General features: G+C 30.5%; 1 protein-coding gene across 1 annotated transcript; it reads left to right on the top strand.

The window, feature by feature from the left end:
• The first annotated feature begins 77 nt into the window (after positions 1 to 77).
• Positions 78 to 24,318, top strand: LOC134699241 (conditioned medium factor receptor 1-like). The gene is made up of 11 exons (XM_063560850.1): positions 78 to 237; positions 6,053 to 6,128; positions 6,773 to 6,921; positions 12,262 to 12,398; positions 13,158 to 13,269; positions 14,036 to 14,195; positions 14,931 to 15,110; positions 19,894 to 19,983; positions 20,567 to 20,711; positions 21,754 to 21,869; positions 22,799 to 24,318. Exons 1-11 carry the CDS (start codon positions 109 to 111, stop codon positions 22,918 to 22,920), a joined length of 1,416 nt encoding a protein of 471 aa, XP_063416920.1. The 5' UTR covers positions 78 to 108; the 3' UTR covers positions 22,921 to 24,318.
• Positions 24,319 to 24,773: the final 455 nt, after the last annotated feature.

Here is a 24,773-nt window from a genome sequence, read left to right as displayed (position 1 = left end):
AAAATTAAAATTTCGTATTTTTGTCTCACTATATTTACAGAAAGTTTAATCAGCAGCTCAAAGTTCACTAAGGTCAGAGGTCAGATTCAATAACAGCATCAGATAAAGATGACACTATTTGAGACGATCTGTGTGATGACAGCAACATTTGCAGCTGTTTACATTTACTTAACAAAAAATTCGAACAGAAAATCGGTTGAAGATTTCCCCATCAGGTTTTCAAATGATAAAAATAAGGTAAAAAGTAAGAATGACTCAGAAGGGGAGACAATTTTGTGCTTTTTTTTCTTCCTAAACACCACTTTTGCTAATGCATCATATTTCTTAAATCTACATATGTTAATAAAAATTCCCATTTTATTTATAAATTTTACATCTCCTTTATGTTTTCTATGTAAAATGTCATCTCATTATTCTTTTAAACTTGCTTTTTCAAACATAATATATTTTAAAGTTTGAAGAAATGTATTTTTTTCATAGATGGAACTTTTTTTTAAAGATAAATAAAAAGGATGAAATTTGAAAAAAATAGGCAGGACAGGAGTTTTGAGTAAAAAAAAAAAAAGGCAGGATGAGCAACTTGGTAAAAAAAAAAGGCAGGATGACAATTTGTGTAAAAAAAGTCAGGATAAACTAGTAAAAAAAAAGGCAGGACAGAGATTACAACTAAAAAAAAAGCAGGACAAAATTATTCATCCTAGCCCCCCCCCTAAAAATCAAATGGTAGCTCCCTAATGAATCAATAGGTGATACACAGTAATTATGGTCTCTTACCTATTGTAAACCTTAGTGTTAATACTCAAAAAAGTAATAAGAAATTAATGAATTATAGGAGACAAATTAAAGTGCCTATAGAAAATCAATCTAACAATCTGCTTTTTGTTCCTCCCAAAGCTGGTCTGGAAGCTGCATGATGTTTTTTGTTGCCTCAAGAGTTGTAGATGTGATGTTTTTAAATTGCCAATCAAATATTGGAATTGTTTTCCTTTTTAACTCTATTTTATACATTTTGTAATAAGTAGGATGAAGGACAAAAAATTAAGTAAAATTCTAAACATTTTTTTTCATTTAAAATTTTATTTTTACACTATTAGTTGTTACTTTATGATATGGAACAAAAATCAACCAAGGAAATCGTTTAGTTTTCACCCGACATGACTATAAAAATATTTAATAGCATTGAAAAAAACAAATTATCTCCCTTTTGGGTAAAAAACGCAATTTTTTTTTGCATTTTAATTGAACTATCATTTTTAACTCATTGGTGACATATTTAAATTTTTCTTTATTTTTTTTCAAATAAGCTGTTCTTAACCCACATAATTGTAAAATTTAAGCTATTTCTGTAATTTAGTTCTTTTTTTATTTCGATATTACCTCTGTCTGGCATGTCTATTTTTCCTATCAGTTCAACAGAAAAAAAGTACTTAAAGCTAAGATGCATGCTTCTGATGCAAGTATATGATAGTTTAGTTCATTAGAAATAGCGAAATCCTATATTTAAAAAAAGTGATTTCTACCCTCCAACCCCCAGTCATAAGAAACGTCAAATTAAAAAAAAAATGGTGTATGTGTGTTTTTTTATAATTCAAGGGATAGTTATCATTATAAAACTTATGTACATATACTTTTTTCTGAAGAAAATTCTATAATTTATTCATATTTAGAAGAAGTTTACTTAATTATGATTGCTTCCTTGCAGGAAGCAATTCCCCTACATATTTTCTGTATGCAAAGTGACCTCAGTGTGACCCATCTCATAAATATTTGGTGATCGCAATACGCATGGATGTCCTTAAAATAAACTATTATCTGAATTTACATGTTAAACACGTGCTCAATTTCCATGCTTTTTTGTTGCTAGTTGACAAACAGGTGACAATCATTAAACTTCAGCTTCAAAACACAAACTTTAATTATCTGCCATAGTTTCACAACAACACTGTCTGATCAAAAAAAAAATTGACGATTTTACGAAATTTATGCAAAAAAAATGAAAAATTCTTGAATAGAAGACTAAGTTTATGATGTTTTTATGCATTGGTTCAAGAATTGGAAGAACATTATTTTTCACTGGTCACTCGTTTCTTATGACTTTAATAATGAACAAAAAATACATAGAGGGGTTTAAAAAAAATTTTGGGTGTCAAAATGTCAAGTGCTACCAGATATAACAAATTTCCTCAAAAATACTGTGAAGAACAAGTTTTTAAATTACTGTAAAGTTATTGTTTTTGGTGCATATCAATGTTTTGCCATCAATTACACATATTAAGCGTGGCGTCTGCTGAGTCAATGCGCAGATAACAAGTAAAATAAAAAAAATACTAAACTTCTGAGGAGTTCAAAATGCAATCATTAGTCCCCTTAAAAATGTCAAATTGTAAAATCAAAAGCTCAAACACAACAAACAAAGGGAAAACCACTATGACTTGTCAACTGATGAACATGTAACTATGTGTATTGGGAACATCTTCTTCACAGTGTGGGAACGGAACTGTACGGTTTTCTAATATTTTGGTCATTCGGGAGACTGTCAAGCGGTGCTCCGACATTCGAAAAATAACAAGTTGCTTGATGGAAACTTTGACGAACTCTTATGTTCCTATATAACGTTTCTGCTTCAAGTTTTGATAGCTAAAACATTCTTTATGTAAATATGAACCAATAAAATAATAAGAAAGATATATGCATCAAAACGTTTTCCTTAGAATGGTGGAGCTCCGTGTAAAACGATCAAAATTGTCACACAACAGCGATCAAAAATGTCAAATAAACATTGAAAAATCATTGTTTGCTACAGGGATTTTCACATGTACCTTTTCTGATATATAGTCTTACCTGTCTGAAAGTTTCAAAGCCATTGTCCCAGTAGAAATCCAAATATATTCATTTTCTCCATGTCGGATATTTTTTTTGACTGTACAATCGCTCGCAAGTTGACTGTAATATCACTCGGAGCCTTCCTGTAAATCACTTGGAGCTTTCCTGTAGAATTGCTTGGCCAAATTTATTAAATACATTGCATATGCATTGCATTGGTTGTTTATTGCTGTCCTATTTGTTCATCTATGGTATATGAATTTTTCAGCACAGGATCGGGATATTGTAACTTGATATGTACCATAGTTTGTTTGAAAAAGTGTGAGGGAATCGACACATACACCAGAGTTCAATATCGACCCTCTGATTGGTTACCAGAAGATTGAAAATGGTCATGTGGTGTATGTTAGATACCTCACACTTTTAGCAAGAAACTACATTGTAACACATTTTCTTTCCTGTGATATCAGTTGAGAACTTTGACACATGTCATTTACCAAATGAAAAAGTGATTGGCTATATGTGTAGATACACCATAGGATGAACTAAATTTCAAAGCAAAGCTTTATCGTGAAATTTAGCCTCTCTTATGGTGTATCTACACATACCCAACACTTTATAATTTGGTATAACAAGGAATTCGAATGTGGAATTGTGGTAGCTAACCACTGACCCAAGAAAAGACACGTTTATGTCAATAAACATGATATTAAAATAGAAGATATGGTATAATTACAAATGAGATGTCTGTTTATTACAAGCTATACATGTAGCTACTGCAGTAGAAAAAGCTCCAGTAAAATTAAATTTTATCAAGGATAGGAGAGGACTTGTTATCTGAAAGACCGAGAAAACACAAAATTCTTCAACATTTTTTTTTTATATCAATGTCACGTTTCAGGAACTTTTTAATATTCCCAACTATAGCATCCGACAAATGAACAAAACAGTTGTTTTTATTTAGAGAAAACAACATTTTATCAAACCACATTTATATTTCAACATAAAAATAAGGAGATGTGATATGATTGTCAAAGTTAAAAAATAAATGGATTTAAGCAATTATAGTCGGCTATAAAAGGTCCCGAAAAGAAAAATAAGAATCAATACCTTTCGAATTTAACTGACAGCCTAATTCATAATAAAACAATTTACGAAAAACATATATGACAGACACGAACCAACGACAACCACTGAACTACGGGCTCTTGACTTAAAACACTGGTACATAAAGAATTTGGCAAGGATAAAAATGTTTGTGTGCGCTCATTTCTCCCCAAAACTATCACAGCACAAGACCAAACTATAAAAATCAGATGAATAATCGGATCATCATACTATCATTGACGATATCAGACCAGGTGCGGATCCCGCCTTTCTACAAAGGGGGATCCAAACCACGGAACAACATAAAAATCGAAAAAAAAATAGGCTTCAACCACCAAAAACTCCCTCTCCCCGCATACCAGATCCGCTAATGCAGGCTGCAGCCATTCAAATAAAACGTTCAAAAATCATTAACACTTTTGAGTGTGTAATTTAGGTTAAAACAAAAATCGAAAACAATACCAAAAATCGTAACAGAAAAAGGAGAGAAAAATCATACCAGATTTTATTGTATTGGATTGCAGTAGTTTTAATAAATATTTAGATAACAAAAGTATCATGGAAAACATAAACTGTTCATGAATGTGGCAGAAGAAGTTGAGCATTATCTACTTAAGAGTTATAATTAGTCATATGCCACTAGAAACTATTACAGCAAAATGCATTGACTAGTTTGCTTGCTAGCTGGACCGTGAAGTCATAAGAAGGTTAAGTAGGTTACCCTCCTTTCGGAGTAGTCTAGTTGGCCAAACGATGAAAAGAAAAGCTCCGAGTGATTGTACAGGAAGGCTCCGAGTGATATTACAGTCAACTTGCGAGTGATTGTACAGTCAAAAAAAATATCCGACATGGAGAAAATGAATATATTTGGATTTCTACTGGGACAATGGCTTTGAAACTTTCAGACAGGTAAGACTATATATCAGAAAAGGTACATGTGAAAATCCCTGTAGCAAACAATGATTTTTCGATGTTTATTTGACATTTTTGATCGCTGTTGTGTGACAATTTTGATCGTTTTACACGGAGCTCCACCATTCTAAGGAAAACGTTTTGATGCATATATCTTTCATATTTACATAAAGAATGTTTTAGCTATCAAAACTTGAAGCAGAAACGTTATATAGGAACATAAGAGTTCGTCAAAGTTTCCATCAAGCAACTTGTTATTTTTCGAATGTCGGAGCACCGCTTGACAGTCTCCCAAATGACCAAATTATTAGAAAACCGTACAGTTCCGTTCCCACACTGTGATCTTATGTGTTTTAAAATTATATTCTACAAATTTACATGTTTTTTTTTTTAATTTTTATTATTTTCAAGATTTACAACAAATACAACACATCAAACATACATACAGTAATATTAGCGATAAATTTGAATATATATTTATTTATGACAATAAACATTGTTGTAAATTCATTTTTTCTATTTATATGAGAAAAAAAAGAAGTAAGAAAATACAGAAGAAAAATATAATTAGAGTTAAATGTTCATGTACCACTGTGTGGCACTTGAGAACTGTAAAAAAAAAAAAAAAATTTTTTATAAAAAATAAAAAAAAATATCCTGTAAGATTTTCAGTACATAATAAATTGTGCTATTAGATACAATAATATTTTATGTTAGTTTTGACAATAAATATAGATTGTAAAAACAAATGACAAATTGAATTATAAAAATAATACTTTAAATGCATTCCACATGGTATCAAAGTGTTTTTGTCTCTTATTTTTGACTGCCATTATTTTTTCTAAATTGTACATATATTTTAACTTTTCTTTAATGGCACTGACTGAAAGATCTTTTGAAAAACATCTACTGTTGTATATATATTGTTTAATGTATAGAAAAATCAAATTATATGGGTCACCTTTTTTAACTTTTGTTACATCTCCAAAAATAAAATTCAACTTATTCAATGGCAGGCTTACCCCACCAGATAAAAACCAATAATCTACATCTTGTAAAAAATTTTGGATAATCTCACAATTCCACAGAATATGTTCAATGGAACATTGAACAAATTTACATGTTGCTCAAAAGACTGTAGAGCTATAAATGCAAATAACCTAGACAAATTAATAAGTGGTTAACTTACATCCCTTCTAATGTTTCACAGAATGAAGAAAAGGATCACTATGATGTAGCTATAGTTGGAGCAGGACCAGCAGGGTCAACATGTGCTTATTTTCTGGGTAAGTTCATTAATTGGAACAGTTTAGACAATGCTGTACTTTTGAATATTTAAATGTTTCCATTAATATAGCTATTTGATTGGTTGCATCACTATAAAAATAAAAGTAATTTTAAAATTTCAAAGTTCTTTTGTCTCTTCTGTGTCAAAATTCAACCTATTAATACTTCTAACCTGACAGTGGCAGTCTGAGTGAGGAAAGACATAAGGTTTATTTAAATCCTTTACTTTTCTGTGAAGTCTGCTGCAGCATATTTTTTGCGTCCTTTATACCAAGGATTTGTATAGTTAAATCCTTGTTTATACTGAAAAAGAATACATTTTGGCACTAAATGTATTTGATATAGCAAGAAACACTATAGTACAGAGTGGTGTTCTGGAGGTTTTCACTAAGAAAAAGAGGGTGGACATTTCATACCTTATATTCATAAGAAAAAAGAAATAGATACTGTAAATTCAGAAATTATTGCATGCATTTATTATTGCGATTTTGTCATTTTAGTCTAAAATGCGATTTGAATTTTTGCGATATTGAGAACAATCCTGTTCAATTCATATAAAAGAAAACATTGCAATAATTTCTGAATTTACAGTTTACAATATGTATATTAAAAACTTTTTTTAAGACATTATTTTGTATTACAGCACAGAAAGGATGGAAAGTGCTGCTACTGGAGAAAAAGAAATTTCCTCGGGATAAATACTGTGGTGATGCTGTGTGTAGAACTGCTATAGAAATACTGATAGAGATGGGAGTTTATCAACATTTGATCAAAGAAAACAAAGCACATGTTGTATGTATGTCATTCAATAGTAGGTCCCGTAAAATATAAGTTCAAAATGGAAGAAATTTTCTGTAATATTATTTTCTTACAAATTTGTTTCTTGTCACTGAATAAAGTGCACAGAAAAATCTGGAGGTCAACACACAGTCTTTAACAACAAATAATTGTGTATACAGTATGTCCAGCTCTAAAGGTGAGACGGAAGTTTTAAAAGATATGCAGATACAGTCATAAATCTGAATGTACAGTAGTTGTCGTTTGTTTATGTAATATATACGTGTTTCTCGTTTCTCGTTTTGTTTATATAGATTAGACCGTTGGTTTTCCCGTTTGAATGGTTTTACACTAGTAATTTTGGGGCCCTTTATAGCTTGTTGTTCGGTGTGAGCCAAGGCTCCGTGTTGAAGGCCGTACTTTAACCTATAATGGTTTAATTTTTAAATTGTTATTTGGATGGAGAGTTGTCTCATTGGCACTCACACCACATCTTCCTATATCTATAAACACTGGTATTAAAGAGATAATAGTAACTGCAATTACGATTATCCCAATATGGCGACGGTAGATATAGGTAAAATCTTTACACTCATTTTTCTTAAATGTAGCATGCTTTTGTCAATAGTTACTCAGCTGCAAGGTTTATCTATACCATTACATCATATTTGAATCGTAACGGTGCACTGGAATCGTCTGAGCGCTTTGAAAATTGCCATTGAAAAATTTGGTATGATAATCGTAACTCTATGGTATTTTTCTTCTTTGATAATCGTAATTTTCTTTGTAGGATAATAGTAACTGAAACATAATAAATGTGTCTTTCAGCATTTCAATGGTATTTTGTGTGCTAAAAATGCAAATGTCAAGTTAAACGATGACATAAACGCATATAAAAATAAAAGAAGAAACTTACAGGTTAATATCTAGGACAAATATACAGTCATGGGACAAAAGTGAGTTCCCAGTAAAAAAAAGTCCTATCATTTCAACTTATATATCTATTTATAACTGACAACAATATGCATAACCTTTTAGTTTAAACATATTTTATTTGCAAAAGTAGCAAAAGGGATTGGACACAAGTTATAACAACATTAGAGACGTCCTCTCCCAATATAAATATAAACAAAGTACATTAGATAATGGCGAAAAAAAACACAACATAGTAGTAATGCATGTAATACATTCTTCAAAAAAAAATTAGAAATAAAAAGAAAAAAGAAAAAAAAATACAATATAATAAGGAATAATAATGAAACAACTAGACTGAAGTGAAAGGTTGTAAAGTAGAAATTTAGGATATTAATTGATTGTTTTAAATCTTTGTGTTATTCTGATATAAGATTGTACGGACTCAAAAATGTCTTTGTTTTGCTGAAAAGAAAGGTCACCGTCAGTCACCAGCTAATAGAAGCTCAATGGATATAGCATAACTTTCTAATTTTGAAAACAGTATTACTCTGGCTTCGTTGTGAAGAGCGCACTCTAAAAAATAGTGTATTATATCCTCAACAGGGTGGCCACAGCTGCATGCGGGACTGGGTTTAATATTAACACGATGTAAATCTGAATTTAAAGAACTGCACATATTTCTGAAACGTGTATGATTGATATTAAGTTTTCTATCCCCACAACTAAAATAGGAAGGTGGCTGTATCAATTTGGACTTCATCTTTCGTTTTAAAATATTTATGTTTTGGACGTACGTATGTCGGAGGGAAGGCTATTCCATTCAATAGTAGTGGATGGGAAAAAGGATTTTCTAGTTATGTCTAGTCTATAACCGGGTACTACATAATTATTACTGTTTTGCAAATCGTAGTTAGATACTTGACCAACAAGCGGGGGCATTAAATCACAGAGAAAATCAGGGGCAGTCCCATAATGTAAAGAATAGAACATATTGAGCTTTCTGGATTTTCTTCTGTCCACAAGCAATTGCCAGCCAGTTTCAAAATATATAGCTTCCCTACTAGCAAACACGGGCAACCCAGTTACTAACCTCCCTGCTTCTAACTGAACATATTCTAAATTGTCGGCTTCTTGTTGAGTACAACCATCCCATAACTCACATGCATATTCCATAACGGGTCTTATAAAAGTTAAATATATACGAGCAAGATAATTTCTATTCAATACATATTTCAATTTTTTAAGAACATTTAATCTCGTGCTTGCACACTTTAAAATATTTTCTATATGTGTATGGAATTTACCATTGGAATCAAAAGTAATCCCTAAGTGTTTATGACAGGAGACAAATTCTACTAATTGGTTTTGAAATTCTATTTCAATATCATCTGGAGAAGTATGGCAGGAGAATATCATAGCCTTTGTCTTATTAGGGTTAAAGTTAATAAGCCAATCTTTAGACCATACTGAAATGTGTTCTAAATCGCTGTTTAAGACCTCCTCTATAGTGTAAGGGTTATTGCTGGAATAAGAAAGAGATGTATCATCAGCAAACAATCGAGTTGGACTTGTCAAATTATCAGCTATGTCATTTACATAAATAAGAAATAGTAGGGGACCTAATACAGAGCCTTGCGGAACTCCTGCATTAGTATTATCAAAAGGCGAATAGGCATTTGAAACAAAAACGCTTTGTTTTCTATTTGAAATATAACTTTTAAACCATTTATACAGATTTCCATCAATACCATACGCTTTTAGTTTTATTTAGAGGCCACTATGCCATACCCTATCAAAAGCTTTCGATGTATCACATAATATAAGAGATGTTATACAGCGATCATCAAGTGACATGCATATCCTATAATAAATTTCTATTAGCTGGTGAACCTTTTGATATATACATGTACCTGTTAAAGATACGGAAAATGAAGCAGCTGTCGAGTCAGCTATTGTGGTAAGTAGATATTTTGAATTGGATTGTGCGTGTTTAAGTCCGTTTTTGTTCGGTTTTTTTAGGGGGAGGGGGAGGATGGATTAGCTATATCCCATATCCCAAAAGTGCAATCCTTTCAATTCATTGCTCAAAATGAAAGTCACGTATACCACATTTTCATATGTCATATATATGTTATGCCTCCAATATCACGTTTATATTAAAATTCTGCGCAAAATGAACAAAAGTTTCCGTCAATAACTTTATAACTGCATTATCGGATTAAACAGTTGATACTTTTATCGGTAGATATGAGTGTTCATATTTCCCTTTTCCTTAATTCAATAAATATAGCCGTCCATTTTTCCCCCTTTGATTCCCTTTTTTCTATTTTATACTGATATAATATATGATTTTAAAAATTAAATTCAAATGTTTTGATCAAATACCCATGTATTTTAGGACGTTTCTTTAAACAGTGTGGATGGTAAAGGATCTAAAATAGTTAAAGTTTATTGTTACTATTGTTTATTGTTACTATTGTTTATTGTTACTTTTGTTTATAGTTACTTTTTTTTTCTTTTTTTTTTTAGCCTTACCTATAGTCTTAATACGAAGCACTTGACTGACTGAAAAAAACACACACAAATATGTATATTGATAAATTACATCAGAAGGCATAACATGTACATCATCACAGTCGAAACTTGTTTAATTACAAAGATTTTTTATAGATTTTACAACAAATATTTTGTGCTTCAGAAAAATGCATGACAATTAGGTTAGGCTAATTTTTGTTTTCATTTAATAGAAAATAACTTATTATATGGCAAGTATGCAAATACAAAAATGTTCCTTGTTTAGTACCTTCAATATTTGTCTCTACAATATCTTCCATGCATATGTATGCATCATACTTTTCATATACCGAGTATTTATGAATTATTGAATTAGTCTGTGTCTAATATTGCGGAATATGCGTTATTGTATTCTCCACTTTGCAGTCATTCTTTGAATAAGTATTTCTTGTAAGATAATTTAAAGCCACATCAACTTCATTTCTTCATTTTCGGGCTTTTGGCCAAACTATAAGAGAACACAAATCCATGTTTGTCAAAGAACTCCACGTTACTTAATTTCATAATACACAAAAAATCCCAACCTTTGTCTATTTTTATATAGCATTAAATGTTTAAAGGATGTCATATTGTTATAATTCAAAATTAAATTTGTGTTGTTTATAGTTATTTTCTGAGATATCGAAATTTCAGTGACAGTCATGAAGTAGCTAAAATGCCAAAAAATATGGTATGATTAACAACGAGACAACTTTCCACAAGAGATCAACATGACTCAGATATTAACAAAAATAGGTCACCGTACGGCCTTCAACAATGAGCAAAGCCCATACCGCATAGACAGCCATAAAAGGCTCCAAAATGAAAATGTAAAACACTTTAGATGAGAAAACTGACGGCATTATTTATTAAAAAACTAAATTTTATGATATACTAGTATGTAGATATAGGAAGATGTGGTGTGAGTGCCAATGAGACATGCAACTCTCCATCCAAATAACAATTTATAAAAAGGTAAACCATTATAGGTCAATGTACGGCCTTCAACACGGAGCCTTGGCTCACACCGAACAACAAGCTATAAAGGGCCCCAAAATTACTAGTGTAAAAAACAATAGCATAACATCACAACATAGAAAAACACACGTTAAAATATCAATTGGCAGACTTAACTCAATCAAAAAACATAAATTAATACACATATGTAGCTGTTTTCCTAAGAACTGTTAATTATATGCATAAAAAGAAATGTCATAAGATGTTGGAACGTTTCGTTAATAATTCATCGACATAACTTCATTATATGCTATCAGATATATGTTTACAGTGTCAATATCAATAAAACACTTTCCAGTTACGATTATCTTTCCATTTTTAAATACCATAATTACGATTATCGTTTTTTCCGAGTTACGATTATCATCCCGAATTTTTCGACGGCAATTTTCAAAGCGCTTAGACAAATCCAGTGCACCTTTACGATTCAAATATGATGTAATGGTATAGATAAACCTTGCAGCTGAGTAACTATTGACAAAAGCATGCTACATTTAAGAAAAATGAGTGTAAAGATTTTACCTATATCTACCGTCGCCATATTGGGATAATCGTAATTGCAGTTACTATTATCTCTTTAATACCAGTGATAAACAGACTGACAGAGTCATCACTCATAGATAGAGCCATGTCAAAAAGAGAAAAAAAATTGACCAAAGAAGTCTACAAAATACAGCATAGAAAACTTAAGTGGGAGTCAAAAGAATCCCATAAAAATCGTTGATGATCTCATGGTGCTCTGGAAGGTTAAGCAGATAACTGCTCCTGCTCTTAATTGCCCTAATCTTACTTGTTCTTAAAACTAATTTCAATTTCCAAAGGTTGTGTAGCTTGATTTATTAGTCAGAATTTATTATGTTTTTTTCTCAGATGGAGCGTAGGGGTTTATGTAGTCCTGGTGGATTAAGCTATGTTTGGGGAAGAAAATTAAAATTTGGAGAAATACCAGTGGCCATTGCTTGTAAAAGAATCTTATTAGATGAGAGTATTGCCATGGCAGCAAAAAGGTAAAGATGTTGAAGCATGTACTATATATGCTTCAAATAAAAAAATAAGCAGTCATTTACATTTATATAATATATTGTTTATTGTTACATCTTTTTGGAAACATAATTGTGGAAACTGTTTATTCATATAGTGACACAAACACTGACACATTCACAGATGTAAATATGAAAATTTAGATTTGATTTTTTTTTTTTAACTGAAAGATTTTTTTTATCAACAGCAAAATTCTAAGTTGCTCTCATTATGAGTTATGATAAAGTTGATTCCACTACAATTACTAACGCCCATAGACTACCTAACTCTTTACAAGTATCACTAATAAAAACCAAATTAGTTCAAAAATTGAATACATGCATGTACCAACATGGCAGTGTCATATGGTGATTGTAATTGCACATTATGATACATAATATCATGCCAACAAAATGTAGTCAGTAATTATACATACAACTAAAATCAAAACATATAATAAAACAAATATAACATCAAATAAATTCACATTAACAAGATAAAAAAAACAAACTTGGGAACACATCTAATTGAGTCTGCCCTGTCGTACTGAATGGTTATATCCCATGAAGTGCAGGAATACAAATAACTGTCCATGGGCAGACAACTAGAAGAAATTAATTTCAATCTAATTCAGTTCCTTCAAACAGTTGAAATTATATTACATGTATTGTAAATTGTATTTATATGCTCTTCATTAATATTTCAAATTTCATACTATTCCAAAAAGAATAAAATGTATTTTTAAGGATGGGTGCAGATTTAAAAGAGAATTGGCCAGTGACAGAAACTAAATTTGATGAAGATACTGGACTATGGACTGTATACAAATATGGTACAACAGACACATTAACATCCAGGGTAAATAATTGTTATATATAGAAGCAGAAATTGGGTAAACATAAATGATAAAGCAAACCAGAAATATAAACCCCAAAAGCCATGACACCTTGTGGTAAATTTATAGTCATTAAATAGACATATAGATTCTACCACTACATCAAGTGCCAGATAGGATACTTATTCACCTGAGACAGTTAAATTTTTAAAAGTTTAAAATTTGACTGCATAGAGTGGATAAATGTCGTATTGCACTGGTATAGGTGGTGGAATCTGTTTCTTAAATGAGATTTAGATGATATGCTGACAACTTTAATCCTTCTTTTCCAACAACCTTCAAAAAGATGTGATCTTTTGGGCGACATCATCAGTCATGGTTGCCTTTTTTCATGATGTTTCAATAGGAATTTCAGAGGGAGGCAAGAAAATTTGATGTCATCATTGAATTTTGAGCAATGAAGATTTGATAAAGTATTGAGATTTTTAGGAAAATCTGCATGTAGATATATTGAATCAGATATCAGAATGTGAGTTCTTATAATTGCACTACTCAACAAGTTTCATTAACCACATCAATAAAATCTTGCAATAATTTCTGAATTTACAGTTCTTGAATTTGAAATGTATATCAAGAATTTTTTTTTAAATACTGTGAAACCTGCATTTATTATTTCAATAACAAAAATTTTGAAAAAATTTAAACTATTTTTATCTATTTTTTTTAGTTACAAATGAAATAACTGAAATTATGCTGTTATAATCCATTTGTCTGTTATCTTATATAAAGGTGTTGGTATGTTCTGATGGTGCCCCTTCAAGACTTGCTACAAAATTAGGTTTAGTGACACGCCCACCAGATAGCACATGTTCCAGAACATATATAGAAGGTGGTACACATAAATTTGATGCTGATGGTGTAGTATTTTATAATAAAGAATTATTGCCAGGTAATTCAAAGACTCCTCCGAAAAATGTCCATATTATTCTAATATGCCTAAATATTTAGCATTTTAGGTGTTTCCAATTAGTTATAATTTTAGCTTACGTTTCATACATCGATTTAAAACTAAATATAGTTTAACTGATCTATGGGTCATCATAGGTCAATAAAGAATCCATTGTCATCACTTTTCATCTTTTTTTTTCTCTGTCATTTTTCCATTGTTCGATTATTTTCATTTTATTTTATCATATTGCATTATCAACTTGGCAAGCTGATTAGCTTCTTTATTGCTACTCACACTATCAGTTTCATTCATAGTTGAGCTCTACTGTTTAAATTTTTAAAATGAAAAAAATTGAATTTTGAATGTTTTCTGACTAAAAATACATCAAAACTTTGTCCATTTTATATTTACATGTATTATTATTTAGAAAAATAAGAAGATGTGGTATTGATAAGACAACTCTCCACAATAGACCAAATGACACAGAAATTAACAACTATAGGTCACTGTAGGGCCTTCAACAATGAGTTAAACCCATACTGCATAGTCAGCTATAAAAGGCTATGAAACTACAAATGTAAAACAATTCAAACGAGAAAACTAACGGCTTGATATTTGTTTTTTTCCCCATTATGCGTCTCTTAAGTTTCTTAGTCATTATTTTATAATATGTATTTTATAAATAGGGAGATTCTTTCCTTTTGATTCTTTAACTATATATTTTTGTTTCTATAGGTTACTCAGCATTATTTAGACATCCTAATGATGTATTGAGCTACTGTGTAAATGTCATTCCTGGTAATCCTAAAGTAGTTCCTGAAAAGTTAGACTATTGGCATAACTGGTTAATGAAAAAAGACCAAAACATTAGCAGAGCTCTTGGGGATAACTTCAAAATGGAAAAAATGAAAACAGGTCAGTTGCACTATACTGTGGATTCATTTATTTTCATGGGTACCAATTTTCGCAGATAAAAAAACCCTGCATTTTCCTGGATATTTTATTTTGTTGCTTTGCCAAAGCCTGCATTCAATCCTATGGAAAATTAGCGATTTGCTCAACATTTAAATTCATAGTTCGCCTGTATCCACAAAATCCATGAAAAATGGTATCACAAAAAATAATGAATCCACAGTACTTGATATTTTCAAAGCTGTATTTATAAAAACAATATTGAAAATAAGTCTCCTTTCCAATTTGTTTGTAAATCAAAGTGCTGGATAGCACCTCTGGAAAGTTTGCAACTGTAGCTGCATGTATTATTCCAAAAAGGTTATAGACGTGTATTATTTCAAATATGTATTTCACCACAGCTTTGATGTTTTAAACTAAACTTTGTCTCGTCAGTAATCATCAAAAATCACTTTTTTATGTTTATCATAAGTTTTTATATTTTCTCAAGATTGCAACCTTAAACTGTCATGACTGTAGATCTAAAATAATGAAATATACATGCAGAAAGCTCTGTCCATTTCTTTAAGTACCCATGCCATGTCAACTTCAAGGGCCTGTGAATTAGTATTTTTTTTTTTATTTTTTTTTTTTTTTTTTTTTTTTTTTTTTTAACACTTGAATATAAATTTATTGCACTAAAGCTGTTAACAATAACCTTACCGCTACAGCTTTAACTGTAAGGTACCCTGACATAGTTAGTATCTATAAGAACAGGGTTTCATATAGATAAGTATTTTTTTTCTTAAATTTTATATTAGTATATTACAATTAAATACAATGTTCAATAATAATGTAATACAATTCAGTACCCTGATCTGAAATAAATGATATATTTTCCTTCTATACATGTAATCAAATTAAATAACGCCCATTTAATACTCTTATCCGAAATTGAAAGTTTGGTGTCAATTATCTCGTTTAAAAATTACATGATTAAAGAGTGTGTGACATCGATTTTCCTGATCGGATGGTTTACTTTGTTTAAAGGTGAGAGAGAGCATGCTTTTTAATGGATGTATGTTGAATTAGGCTACTTTACTTCTTTTTTATTTGGATTTTAAACATTTTAGGTGAGTCTTTTCTTTATTTTTATTTATTTAGTTAAAGTGTTTTAGAAATATCTTCTTTAAGAGTGTTTTATTTTGGAGAAATTAAAGTTTGAAGCACTTGGACTGTAGTATATTCTTGTAGATTGTAGGATCTTAAGTATTCGTCCAGTTCAAATTTAAACAGATTGAATACATTAGTAGATTTATTTCTTTGATCGGATACATAGTATGATTTGTAGATAGCAAATCCTATAAGTGTCAGAATTATATTGAATCCGATATACTCATTATCTGTTATTTTGTAGCCTATTACAATGTCTTTTAAGTTAATGTTTTTGTTAAAATTCATTTGAGATAAGATTTTATTAATGATTTCCCAAAATTCTTTTAGAAATTTACATTCGATAAAAAAGTGTTGATACATGTCTTTGAGTTGACAAAGTTGACAAAACGGACTAGTTACGATTTTCCATTTATAGAGATTTTCTCTATTCGGTAAAATGCAAGTTATTAGTTTCCATCTAAACATTTTAAGTTTATTAAGTTTTAAATGTTGGTGTATAAACTTAAACATATATTTGGTAAAGTCATAATTTATTTCTAATTCATTTTTCCATTTATTTATGCCAATGTTTGGAGAAATTTTTTTTTGAACGAGCAATTGATACACGTTTTTGTTGCTTAAATTTTCAATTTTAATGTTTTCTTTGTTTATATTGATAAATAATCTGTTAAAATTTACTTTTGATTTGATGGATTCTTCTGTAGCTAAAATTTTTAGCCATGAGGTTGGAATTGAGTTTTTTACTTTTGAAATTTCTGCTATCCAATTTTTAGTGTTTCGCAGTTTTCTAAAATTTTATCTTGGGCAATTTTTCCATTATCGTCAATAATATCGTTAATGTAAATAAAATCACTGTGTATCCAGTTATGCATAATAAGCGGCTTGTTTTGAAATTTTATAAATTTATTACCCCAGATAACTTGCTTTCTTATTTCGACAAAGTTTTTCAATTCTGTGATGTTCGTTTCATGAAATAAAATCCAACTTTTTATTATTTCTAAGTAAAATTCTGGAATGTCCTTAGTTATGTAATCTAGTTTTTTTAAAGTTTGGTTGTTTAAATTCATTCTAAAAATGAGGAAATTAGAACCTAATTTACTTAAAAATAATTTTGGTATCAATGTCCAATTTTCTTGTTTTGCCTGTAGCAATCTAGAGACCCATCTTATTTGAAGAGAGGAGAAATAGCTTTTTATGTCGGTCATTTTAAGTGAATTAGTATTTTTCTATTGGTTTAGATCCTTCATATTTGTTTTTAGTAAATTAACACGTTAGTTTTTTTTATGTGTGAATTGTTCCACGTGTTTCATATCGGGGCCTGTTAAAGCTTTCTACATGTATATGGTACAAACATTTCTCATTATTGACGACCTTTATTGTGGCCTATAGTTATTAATACATTTTCATTCTTTGAACTGTTTTGGATAGCATTGGATCTTTGCAAAAAATACTGCATCCTTACTTATAAATAAGACAATTACAGTAACTTAAATCAATACAACTGTAAAGAAAGTGAATTTGTACATAAAAGGCTTTTATCAAAAATAGGGAACATATGTCCATTGGACTCAAATGGTGCCCTCGCTATAGCATTGACGTTATAAACTCATGAACTGTAAATATGACACTACCAAAATGTTTACTTGATCTGAATTATGGGTTAATAAACATTGTGTATTCATTCTAATTATACAGTATTGTGCAATAGAATTGTAAGATCTTGACATTTGTTTTGTGTCAGAAACCAATATGTTATGTCAACAATTTGATCGCAATCCAAATTCAGAGCTGTATCAAGCTTTATTGTTGAGTCCATACTTGTCCCAACTGTTCAGTGTTCGACTTCTGCGGTCGTATAAAGCGGTGCCCTGCAGAGCATCTGGTTTCATTTGTAGTAAAACACAACCCTAGCTAGACCAGTAAAAATAAATGCACAAATTCAAACTTGATCAGTATGTGTGGTAATGAGAATTGTGTATAAGTTTCATAACATTTGGTTAAGACAAACTATACTAGTACTTAGAGAGCAGAAACTTAAATTTCCAGCAACTTTTCTTTTTGTAAAGTAGACTGGTACAAATTACGCAACTAAAATTCAAACGTGACTTGTGACTTGTGATTATAAGCATTGCGTATCAGTTTCATACAATTTGGTTCAGGCAAACTTAAGTCATAGAACAGAAACGAGTTTTGGGATATACACTGAGGTACTTATAAGTAAGGGAAGAATGTACATACTTACAGAAGAACAAGGATAAAACTCAATATGGTGGGGCATAACAACAGCAGTATGACCACATGAATAAAAAGTTTATATACGCTAGACTCATGAAATTTTTTGTTGTAAGCCATTCGTTTGATATATTATGGTAATCATTGCCTCTGTGTTTGGATGACAAAGCAATTGAATTTCTATTTAAATAGGGCATGCTATGCACATGTCTGTAATCTATATAAATTTTGAGGTGAAATGCAGCCATTTAAGCCAAAGGGTAGTACCCGGTACACATCATCATAATTTCATGAACCTTTAATCATTTCTACAGCACTTGTCTTCATACCGTAAGCTATGTTATTCAAGAAGAAGATGCTGAACTGGTTGCTTTTAACATGGATGCTATCTGATACGAATTTGCGATAATACACCAGAGGTGGTACGGTGTAAATTATTGGAAGAAGACTGAAGAAGAATTGACGTTGGGTCAATGATTTTCTGCTGTCAGTTTGATCCACTTTAGCATGCTGAACGAGCGAAGGCCCTTATATCCACAATGGAATGTATTTAAATAACGGAATTAAAAGTTTTCAAGTGATTTTTGGCATCAAAACCTTTCGATCGATGTTTAGATGAAAACGATGCATTTTAAAATTATTCTTTTTTATGAAAGCCGGTACCGTATTTACCTGTACTCGTCCTTTACTGAGACATTAGACATATATAATTATCGAGTACATTTGTATTTTATATTCTATCACCTGTGTTTTGTTGTAACAAACCATTATCACTTGTCAATTACCCGACGGCTTGCACCTCATTTCCCGATTTTTTTCGATACTCTCGGGCTTGTACCACGTTTACGTACGTACATAGTAAACAGGTAAAAGTAGAGCGGAAAATGTTCATTCATGAAATTTCTTGAATGGAACTGACGCAATGTGGCGTAGATTTCTTGTGATTTTCTCTTCAGCGTATGGCAGATCCGCGAAGTAGTGTTTGAGATACTCATTTTCAAATGAAGTTAAATTCATCTGAATCGTCGGTGAACATTCAATTCTTTTTTTATTAAAGCTGTAATCTTTTCAGTCAAATGAGAAGTTACTCAAAATTTTAAAAGAACCAGTTCCAAGAATCAAAATCCAAACACTTGCACTAGTACTAAATTATCTCGGATCAGAATAAATGGCGATAATCTGTCACCATAAATATGAGGCCGATGGCTATGGAAAGTAGCAATAGCAAGCTATAGCAAACTTTCCAAAAAACAACAACAGTAAGATGTTTATATATTATGTATTTGAAGGCTTTTTAATGAATTCATCTTAAATAGCATTTTTGGTAAAATCAATAAGTTTAAAAAAAAACCAATAAACTGAATAATTTATCACATGACCTATATTTTATATTTTATAGCAAGTTTAAGACTAGGTGGAGAAAAATGTACATATGATGATCATGTTCTAGTGGTGGGTGATGCTGCAGGAATGACAGATCCGATGACAGGTAAAGCAACAGTAAATACAATTTCAAAACACTTTGATTCTAGTCTTACTGGCGAGGGTTTTTCCAAAGACAGGTGTAATGTCACATGCTTTTTTGAATTAGTCTTATTTTTGATGGTATAGCTGAATCGGACACAATTAGTAGGTTCTGCTGACTTACACTCATCACCACTGATTGATTGATTGTTGGTGTTTCATGGCACTTTTAACATGCTTAGTTTTATCAGTATCACAGTAGCAAGTTTTTAAAGTTGAAGGAAGGCGGATTAAAGCTACATTTTTTGCTCAAGAAAACTTGTAATCCTAGTCAATTAAGATACAAAAAGTTCAAATACACCTGCCACAAAAGTGGTTCCATGTCACAATTTTTTTTTTTTCACCTTGGGTTTGAAACACACTGGCAACTTAAGTTGTAATCCAAAATTTTCTGACAGTATATTGTCATGTAATAAAAGTTTCTTCATGAATCACAATACAAGTTCCAAATGGAACATGTATTCAAGAATATTATTTCTAATGGAACAAATATAACTATATTTACTAAGTTTTAGAGTAAAATTTATTGAATAACTTTTTGTGTACAGGTGAAGGAATCCACCATGCCATGGAAGGAGGTAAAATAGCAGCCATTTTTCTGGATGAAGCATTGAATCATGGGAATTATGATGCAGAATGTATGAAGATTTTCCATCAGCGATGGATGTCTAAATTTGGAGATGATTTTAAATGGTAATAGTTTATATTCTGAATATCTCCTAGTGGTTTTCACTTTGTTACCATTTTCTTTTATTTTAGTTGCTTAATGCTTAACATACAGATGTAGGTTTCAAAAATCGTTCAAGGTAGTTTATTTAGCTTTATATAAAATCAAGCAAGTTTTTATCCACCTCGAGGAACATTCAAAAATTAAAAAAAACTACTGAATTAAAAAAAAAGATTTGTAAACAAATGTGATCTGCTATTGTAAACACTCTTACTAAATATAAGTTATTTTCAAAACAATGCTGGCTTTTGAATTGTTACAGCTTATCATATGACTTGCCTTACATGTCTATGGTATTCTGTTTCATAATGAACATATTCCACAACTTCTTATAAAATGTCTTTTTCTTTTGGCCATGTTTTATTTTGTCATGAAATGTTACAAATTTCCAATACTGGTACTTTGTATTATGTAACTTTTTTTTTGTAAAAATAGGATGTTGTATTATTGCCAATGAGACACATTTATGTATAATGGTCCAATATCCAAAATCTAACATGATTTGATTCAGCATATCAAAGAACCAAAAGAATTCAATTTGTGATGAAATCAAATAAAGTTCAATTTTGGACCCTTTAGAACTCAATGTTGACCAATTTGATGAAGTGGCCCAAATATCAAAAATCTAAATACATGGTTAGATTCAGCATATCAAAGATCCCCATATATTCAATTTTTGTTGAAATCATACAAAGTTTAATTTTGGACCCCGATTTGGACCAACTTGAAAACTGGGCCCATAATTACACATTCTATTCTAAAGTTATTATTCAGAAACCATCTGTCTTTGACAAAACTGACGACGACATGATACCAATATATGACCAAAATTTTTTAATTTTTTTTTGCAGTTGTTTAAAAAGCCAGACATGAAAAAACATATCAAAATTTGAGAGATGAGAAAACCAAAGGCCTGATTTATGTACTAAACAATTAAATGAAAAAAAATAATATAATAAACAGCAATAAACAACAACCACTGAATAATCAAGCAATGTTTCACTTCAGGTCTATGGTATTCAGTAAGATGATTTACAGATTCCCCATACTCCTTGATGCATCTACAGCTGCACTGCAAAGAAAGGGAGATAAATTTGTTGCCAAATGGGCTGATATAATGACAGGTAATTATAACATTAGTCACCATAAAATTGAGAATGGAAATGGGGAATGTGTCAAAGAGACAACAACCCGACCAAATAAAAAACAACAGCAGAAGGTCACCAACAGGTCTTCAATGTAGTGAGAAATTCCCGCACCCGGAGGCGTCCTTCAGCTGGCCCCTAAACAAATATATACTAGTTCAGTGATAATGAACGCCATACTAATTTCCAAATTGTACACAAGAAACTAATATAAAAATATTACAAGACTAACAAAGGCCAGAGGCTCCTGACTTGGGACAGGCGCAAAAATGCGGCGGGGTTAAACATGTTTGTGAGATCTCAACCCTCCCCCTATACCTCTAACCAATGTAGAAAAATAAACGCATAACAATACGCACATTAAAATTCAGTTCAAGAGAAGTCCGAGTTGATGTCAGAAGATGTAACCAAAGAAAATAAACAAAATGACAATAATACATAAATAACAACAGACTACTAGCAGTTAACTGACATGCCAGCTCCAGACTTCAATTAAACTGACTGAAAGATTATGATTTCATCATATGAACATCAGGCACAATCTTTCCCGTTAGGGGTTTAGTATCATACCATCATAACATCCATACTTATGGTACAATTCTCTCTAAATTTTAGAAATTTGTGAATTTTCACTGAAAAGTACAAATACAAACTTAATCAAGATTATAGTTGATCATATTGCAACAGAATGTCATGTATATGAGATGAATAAAGGTGCTCTTGATCTGAAAATATGCTTTTAATTGGAGATATTGAAAATCTTACAAGTATGAATTATTGTTATCTTATTATTTCCATGTACTGGTATGCCTCCAAATTCTTTATTTACCTATACATGTTTATCTTTACCATATATGTCTTATTTAATCATTTTGAGAAACAATAATTACATAACTTTTTTTTTCCAGGCCGAATTCCAAAGATCTACATGTTTAAACCAGAATTCTCATTTACAGTTATATATGAGTTGGTCCGATTAATATTGCATCGACTCAAAGGATCAAATGGTAAACAGAAGAAAGCAGAATAAATTTGACAACAATAAACAATATCATAAAGAATTTCAATCAGTATTATGAACTTTTTAAAAGTTATTATTGTTTAAGATTGTTTTGACCATTTTGCCCATTATTGCCAAAGAAAAGTGTTCAGAGTATACTTTAATTTTTATATACTATTTATTTATTAATTATGTGCCTTAAAAGGATAAAAGTATTGTTGGATTGTATTTTATGTTTTTTTACAATGATGCTATATAATAAAATTGTTTTGCATTCCATGTATGATTTGTATGTTACCTAGTCAATACTTTTATATTTGAAATCCTATTTTATGTTATTTTGATTGGTCAATATGATTCAGAGATGATTATTTATGTTATTTTTTCAGAGAAAAATATTGCAGTCATTTATTTAAATTTAATTGCTAATTCCATTTTTAGTTAGTAAATGAAAAAACCTCGATGAAGTCACAGGACAAAATTATGTCTATGAGCTGATAGACAAAAAAATTTCAGCCAATCATAAGACGTGTTTTATCCAAAATTAAATTAATATAGAATAACATCCATGTATGATTTGTATGCTGCCTGGTCAATACTCTTACATTATAAATCTATCATATGTAATATTGATTGAAAAATATCATTCAGAGGTGTTATGACATAACATTTTGAGTAATGGATTCCATGTTTGTTATGTATGTTGCCTGGTCAATGCTTTTACATTTAAAATCCTATTTTATGTTATTTTGATTTGTTCATATTATTCAGATATGTTTTATATAAAATAATAGTTTCCTGCATTCCATAACTGATTTGTGTTGCCTCATCAACACTTTTACATTGTAAATCCTTTTTATGTTATTTTAATTGGTCAATATGATTCAGAGATGTTATAAAATAACATTGTTTTGCATTAAATGAATAATTTGTATTATACCTGGTCAATAGTTTTACATTGTAAATCCTATTTTGTGTTATTTGGTTGGTCAGTATATGATTCAGAGATGATTAAGGAATTTAGTGTGTACCTAATTTCAGAGAGAAAATATATTGCAGTCAATCATTTGAATTAAATTGTGAATTCTATTTTTTAGGATTAAATGAAAAAACGTTGATGATGTCAAGGTCACATGACAAACTTATGTCTGAGCTGATAACAAAAAACTTTCAGTCAATCAGAAGACATGCTTTATCCAAAATTAAAGAATAACATTTGTTTGCATTCCATGTATGATTTGTATGATGCCTTGTCAATACTCTTATATTATAAATCCATTTAATGTTATTTCGATTGTACGATGTGATTAAGAGATGTTATGAAATAACATTGTTTTGCATTCCATGTATAACTAGTCAATTCTTTTTCATTGTAAATCTATATTTATATGTTATTTTATCTGGTCGATACAATGCAATTTATTTGATGTTTATTTTACTAGCAAAAATAAAGATTCTTTATTATATTTCTTTCTTTTTTGTGAGTGCATATTATAACTGAGCTTACTACCACTTATGAATTAGAATTTAATTATTTTTTAAAGAGAATACATCAAGGAAACAGCAACCAGACAAAAAAATACTACTAGAAATGACATCTAGAGATTAATCTAGAAATAAACTTCTTAGATAAGCAATAACTATTGTAAACAAGTTTAATGGTACTTGGTTGAGGCAAACTAAATTTCATCAATGTTTCCGTTTATATAAAGACAAAAAAACGGAACAACATTTTCAGTCAAAGACAGTAGATTGCCCTTTGGATCATCAAATAAAATTGAAAATGGAGCAATAAGTTTTATAACATTTGCTTGAGGCAAACTAAAGATAGAGAAACGAAACGAAAAATTCACTCAGCAATTTTTCCATTTATAAAGGGACAT

This window comes from Mytilus trossulus, unplaced genomic scaffold, assembly GCF_036588685.1.
Source record: "Mytilus trossulus isolate FHL-02 unplaced genomic scaffold, PNRI_Mtr1.1.1.hap1 h1tg000050l__unscaffolded, whole genome shotgun sequence".
In the NCBI taxonomy this organism is placed as follows: Eukaryota; Metazoa; Mollusca; class Bivalvia; order Mytilida; family Mytilidae; genus Mytilus; species Mytilus trossulus.
This window is presented reverse-complemented; position numbering and strand designations above follow the sequence as displayed.

Coding starts and splice junctions, on each gene's coding strand:
- LOC134699241 (XM_063560850.1), top strand. CDS start 109: ATGACACTATTTGAGACGATCTGTGTGATGACAGCAACATTTGCAGCT. Junction 6,129..6,772: donor AACATGTGCTTATTTTCTGG/GTAAGTTCATTA, acceptor TTTGTATTACAG/CACAGAAAGGATGGAAAGTG. Junction 6,922..12,261: donor AAGAAAACAAAGCACATGTT/GTATGTATGTCA, acceptor TTTTTTTCTCAG/ATGGAGCGTAGGGGTTTATG.